Source organism: Ips typographus, linkage group LG1 (genome assembly GCF_016097725.1).
Source record: "Ips typographus isolate SLU linkage group LG1, UJ_Ityp_2.0, whole genome shotgun sequence".
Classification (NCBI taxonomy): domain Eukaryota; kingdom Metazoa; phylum Arthropoda; class Insecta; order Coleoptera; family Curculionidae; genus Ips; species Ips typographus.
In genome coordinates, this window is record NC_138422.1 from 11880724 (window position 1) to 11887271 (window position 6548).

Genomic DNA, 6548 nt, shown 5'->3' on the forward strand with positions numbered 1-6548 from the left:
AATAATATGCTTATTATTCACTAGTTTTGAATAGATATGTAACCTAACCTAACTTAACCTACCCGAGAGTAATGAGGTATTACGAATTCAGTTCTTTCGCAGACACCACCGACATACGAGTATACGGTGTGGTAAAACTAAAACTAGCCATAGGAAATCCGTGTAACTGACAGAAACGTAGATATAATTGAATACGCGAGATAAAGACAGAAAAAGTTATTAAATATCTAGTAGGCGAAAACTTCGAGGCAACGTTGCCAGAAACTGGATGAGTTACATAATATAACAAATACTATAATAATAATAACAAAAACATTCTTAAGGCACTTTTTTGATATAATTTCAGTGGCATGCTTGATTTATGCTAATATCTTCCGTTTCTCAAAAATTTACCTAATTTTATTATTTTAAATTCATAATTCCCATACTTACCCACAAATTTGTTGCAGTCTGTATATTTCATGTAACGTCACTTTTATTTTCGCCACTTTTACAATCAAGCTTATTTTTAAAGATACAGTGTTGCGGCTTTTGCTGTAGATACTTTTCCATGGTGTTAAACATGACATCAGCAGAATTTTCATAACCTTTTAAGATACTTGGAGAAATTGAAAAATATCACTTTTGAGGAACTCAAACAGACACTTTTTGAAGAAGTTGAAAGAAATTGGCGTTTTGAAAAAAACAATAGCGTAGACCTTTTCTAGTGTCATCAGTTTTTAAATTATCATACAAACATACATTTTTTTTAATGGAACACTGTATATTATTATCTATTTCTACTAGACTGATTGTGGGCTTTATTTCAAGTAACAAACTAAGAATTTAGATTTCCGGAAAAATTTGGTTGTGTTGATTAATTTACTTTTTCAAATGTTCAATTTTTCTTTTTTACTTAATTTTAAATAAAAACTTAGTTACTTGTAGTTTTGTTTAGAAAACTGAATAAATATTTAAAAATATAAAAACAATTATTTGTTTGAGGAAATAATTATACAGGGTAATTCAAATTCGACCCTCACCATTGGGATCTCGGAAACTATAGGAGATACGAGAAAGTTTAAATTGGGGCAAAGTTGCGCAATGTAAAGCTCAACCAAATGCAGTTTTAAAAATTTCGATTTTCCGAGTACTTCCGAAGATATCCGAAAAAAACTGAAAATTTGATTTTTTGTTTTTATTTATTTCTAATCTTATTTGAAGAGATATTCCAAAACTAAAAGCACCTTTTCATTGCCACTTTTTCTCAGCTATTCGATGATGGATTCAAATTTGCCACACGACGTTTCGTTTTTTGGCAGCCATCATCAACTTTCTTTTTTCTTATGGGCGCCATATTGGATTTTTAGCCCACCAAATAGTACGTTTTATTCTGATTTTAGTGATGTATAATAACTTATGATTTGCTTCATAAATAACAAAATAATTCAATAAAAACTATTTTTACTTTAGTTATTGGCTTTGAGTTAATGGGCCGTTTCATAAAATGTCATTATTTGACAGTACTTGTCAAACACGATAATTCGGACGATCATTAGAGCTTTTAGAGATTTTACCTTAGTTAGCTTTGAGTTAATGAGACGTTTTATGAAGATTACTTGGTAGTACTTGTCACACCGCAATTGGCCTGAACATACTTAGTCACAAAGGTGTACACGTGACTTAAACCGGTTTATTCACTCCAAGAGCTTAGGCCACTCGCTACGCTTGTGGACCTAGTTGTTCTTTTCGTGAATAAAAAATGGTTTAAGTCACTTGCTGCAAAGTAACTATTAAATCACTCTGAATGACATCCGCCTATTTACAGATGTAAACAAACAAACATCAATGTTACATCTACGGGGCGCGGTGCAAATTTAATAGAACTGTAATTTTAGTTTTTTTTAATATAAGAAGTCGAAATTTAATAAAATACTGTATAAGACACGTGACTTAAACCGGTTTATTCACTCGAATAAATATGAATGAATAAAAAATGGTTTGTCACTTCCAAAATAAATAACTACAAACTTGCACTTAACATTATAAAAAATTGAAATTTGGCAAAAAATTAAGTTCCTAAAATGATGATCTTTCTCTTGGAAACATAAATAAGCCTTTTAAGTTAGAGATAATGCTAACAAATCTCTTTTTCTGATTAACCTAAATAGTTCAGCAATGCTTGTATAATAATATTTTCTGCGGGGGTTTCTTTTCTAGATATATTTTTAACTTTGATCGACGCTCTAATGATCGTCCGAATTATCGTGTTTGACAAGTACTGTCAAATAATGACATTTTATAAAACGGGTCATTAACTCAAAACCAATAACTAAAGTAAAAATAGTTTTTATTGAATTATTTTGTTATTTATGAAGCAAATCATAAGTTATTATACATCACTAAAATCAGAATAAAACGTACTATTTGGTGGGCTAAAAATCCAATATGGCGCCCATAAGAAAAAAGAAAGTTGATGATGACTGACAGAAAACGAAACGTCGTGTGGCAAATTTGAATCCATCATCGAATAGCTAGGAAAAAGTGGCAATGAAAAGATGCTTTTAGTTTTGGGATATCTCTTCAAATAAGGTTAGAAATAAATAAAAACAAAAAATCAAATTTTCAGTTTTTTTCGGATATCTTCGGAAGTACTCGGAAAATCAAAATTTTTAAAACAGCATTTGGTTGAGCTTTATATTGCGCAACTTTGCCCCAATTTAAACTTTCTCGTATCTCTTATGGTTTCTGAGATCCCAATGGTGAGGGTCGAATTTGAATTACCCTGTATACAATTATAGATTTTTAAAACGGCTACAACAAGCTTAATAAAAATAACAAAAAATATTTAGGACATCCCATAAAAAAAACATATGTTTGTTTATGGAATACTTTACAGTTTATTTTGTGTTGTATCACAACACAAGAGAGAGAGAAGTATACAGGGTGAAAGTTTCAACAGGAAACAAAAAGACGAAGACGTGACAACAGGGAAACATTTAATATTTAACCAAAAAAATGATTTGACGATTTAAGATTGTTTATTATTTTATTATACAGGACAAACTCGATGGATAGGATAGATTTAAAAAAATTGTGATTAGAATATAAACTACTGTATATAGACCAATTTTTGACAAAATGTAACCACTTTGAAAATAGAATGACTTTGAAGTGATATTATTGACATTTGACAGGCTGAATATTTGGAACACTGGTGGTCACTTTTATTTGGGCTTCTGAGTATTTCATTCATTATTATTAATCTGTCTGGACCAGTTGTACAATCGCAGTTCAAAGACCGGTTCAGGTGAACTGCAACTGATAGTTGAACTTTCCCGTAAAAACTGCATTGCTGTCAAAGTGACATTTCTGCCTTAAACTAGGTGCAAAAGTTGAACCACTATTATACTGGGCCTAAGAGAGATCATTATACGGGATGTCTCTAAAAAGGTATGGACTGAAGACAACGCTTTATTCTATACAGGTAGCTGATATTGACATTCACCATAATCAATTAGTTGATCATAACAGGGATAGAGGACGTCAATTATGAAAGTGAAAAACTAATTAGAATTAATAATATTTTAGTTTTCTAATCTGAACAAAAAGTCTTACCATGGAAAATCAGTATTAAGTCTGTGGCCCACTTCCATAAGATTCTCGTTGACTTTTTTGGGTCCCCCAACTTCGTGTCCCTGTTTTTGCCACCAGCCGTAGTTCACCAGAGCTCCGTTGGTGGCGTTCATGGCCAAAACTCTGGCTGACAGCACCGAAGTGTCAGACGCCAGTACATTTTTTGCTATGACATCCTGCAAGCCTGAAACGAAAAAATCTCCCTTAAATCCCAAAACACTGAACAAAATAACGGCGTATTTTTCATTACAGGATTAGCGGGATAATGGGGTGGAGTTGGGATAATGGCGAAAAGAAACTGGATACTCAACAGGAAAATAATGAGAGGATTTAGAAAGTTGGAAAACTCGGGCTTTTTTGCCATCAGGTTTTAACTGAAAGTTGCTGTTTACTGAAAATTAAATTAAACCAAATCTGTTATTTTGTTTGTTTTTTAGTACAGTTTACTTAATAACTGATTTTTCTATTACTGTTGGATTTATAAAGTTCAAGAAATCTGTGAGAATTATTTCAGTAAGTAATAAGTTAGTTATATTTTCGTCCACCTAAACATCAGAAATTCCGATAAGATATCTGAAAGCACCAAAATGTTTTTACAACCTCTGGTGGGTTCCTTATTCCAAAAATTGAGTTTTTATACATTTGTAGTGTATTTTAATAAGTGTCCCCATACAGGGTGTCCCAGGTTTTTTTATGTGACAGCAATATACTGGTTGACTAAAAGTTTGTTATGCTTTTAGCTTTATGATAATATGAAAAAATTTAAATGACACAATAACTTGAATTCAGAATATGCCATATACATATTTATGCTTGGTTCCAAATTTAGTAATTGGTTGGGCAATTACCAGTCTAATTTTATTTTAGAAGCTTAGTTTAAAGTGGTTGTAGCCGCTATTTTTAATATTTTTAATTTCCCGCCAAAAATGTATAAGTTCTTTTAGAAAATGGAACAAAATGGAACAAGTCTGAGCTTATTTACCATTTATTATCAAAAGAAAAAAAAAACAAAATTATACAGAACTTAGTTGACCATATGTTTCCTTTATCCTTTTTTTGCCGTTTTCTTCTTTCCCTTCAAAACTTACTAATATCAAACATACTTAGCCTCATTTTTTTTCCTTTTTCATTTTCTTCTATTAAAAAAAGTGGTAGGAAAAATGTACCTAATTTATTGTACGTACTTTAATAAAAAAAAAATATTATATATCATAGTTTCATTTTCACTTAATGGTTAACTTAAGATTGTTTGACAGTTTGTATTCGGGAAGCACTGAAAGCCAATTAATTTCCATTGAAAACGATTGATTAGTTCCTAATAAAACCAAAAATGTCGCTGAAGTAGTACGTCATATTACCCATAATGACAGCAAAAACGCGAAATTTGGAACATCTTGAATAAGCATGGATCCGCAATACTTTATTTATCGAGCTAGAGAGTGTTCAAGTAATATTTTGTCTTTAAAAAGGTCACGCGATCTTCAGGTCCGTTTTGATAACTCAGTCACGGAACCATTTGCACCTTAAAAAAGTCACGCAATTTTTCTAATATCAGTTCAAACTGAAAAACGATCACGTGAATGTTTAAATAATACACACGTCACGGTACCTTTAAAATTTAATTTGAGGATTGAAAATAGCCACGGGACAGTTTTAACCTTAAAAGGAGTTACGTGACTTTAAAAACATAACTTTAAACCTAAAAAAACGGTCACGTGACCATTCAAATGATATTTTGATATTTACAAGAGTCACGTGATTTTCAGGATGTTGAAAAATAGTCACGTGAGCTTGAAATGATCAGTTTAAACTGAAAAACGGTCACGCGATTCGTTAAATAATATTTTGACATTACCCGGTGCGTGGTACCAAAAAAGTGTATTGACGCCCTCTAGCGGCTAAACGGGGCAACTTAGCCGTGCCCAACGTCACGTGATAGCCCCGTTCATTAGCTTTCTTTTGTTATACGGTGGTTTTATACAGGGTGTTTTAAATAAGCAAGTTATAGACGATTTTCGGAAATTTAATCTAAATTAGGGATTTTGGATTTTTCTCAAATTTTTTTAACTAATTTGAACCTCGGGAACACAAATCTGACGTCCATTTTGCTCTAACTGGCACCGTTTCGGAGATGACCTGGAAATTAAGTCAGTTTTGACAATTTAGGGCATGGCACTCTTGCAAAATGACATTTTGACAAATGACACTTTACGTCATTTTTGTACTATTAACCTGAAGTTATTTAAGCAGTTGAGGTTAATTTTGAAAATAAAAAATTTTCTGAATAAAATCAGGTGAAAATTTTTGACAATTCTAGTTTTTTATTTTTCAAGGTAAAACGGTCTATGGTACCAAAAAAGTGTGTAGAAAATAAAGTTGTATCACATCGAGGTGCATTTGTGTGCAACTTCAGACCTCTAACCTGAAACGTTCCTGAGATATTGAGCAAAAACTGCAAAAAACGAGAGTCAACTTTGACGACCTTTACTACGCCATTTTATTGTCAATAACTCGGTTATTTTGACAATTATAGGGTGATTCAATATACCAATTTGTAGCCCTTGAAACTTTCTTTTTCTTTTTCTTTTGACCACCCTGTAAAGCGTTTTTACCTAAAACGTCGAATAAGTGAGTTATAAAAGTCACCCGACGTCAGCGGCTTAAAGAGGTTAAGTAAGCGGTCCTATTTAGTTTGTTATGACTGCTTACTTAGCTTCTAAGCTGCTGACGTCGGGTGAACATAGACATTTACTGTTAAAACTGAGTTGTTTGATTTTGACCGTTTTTACTGTGACAGCCCATAACTCTGTTATTTTGACAGTTACAGGATGGTCAATATATCAATTTGTAGCCTTTGAAATTGTCTTTTTTGATCACCCTATATACCTTTATATAGTAGAAATGCCACGCTACCGAAAGATTAAAGCTTTTAT

The 6548-nt window shown here is 32.1% G+C and overlaps 1 protein-coding gene and 1 long non-coding RNA gene across 3 annotated transcripts in view; one reads left to right on the forward strand and one right to left on the reverse strand.

The window, feature by feature from the left end:
- The window catches only part of LOC145730613 (putative G-protein coupled receptor CG31760), an 86249-nt gene that overhangs the window by 52832 nt on the left and 26869 nt on the right, over window positions 1-6548 (reverse strand). For both annotated transcript variants that reach the window (XM_081981916.1, XM_081981926.1), the window contains exon 5: window positions 3598-3799. In XM_081981916.1, the coding sequence (XP_081838042.1) occupies window positions 3598-3799 (202 nt within the window). The remainder of the gene's footprint in view (window positions 1-3597; window positions 3800-6548) is intronic.
- Window positions 2934-4110, forward strand: LOC145730909 (uncharacterized). The gene is made up of 2 exons (XR_014178708.1): window positions 2934-3432; window positions 3868-4110. It is a non-coding gene; the product is annotated as an uncharacterized LOC145730909 (long non-coding RNA).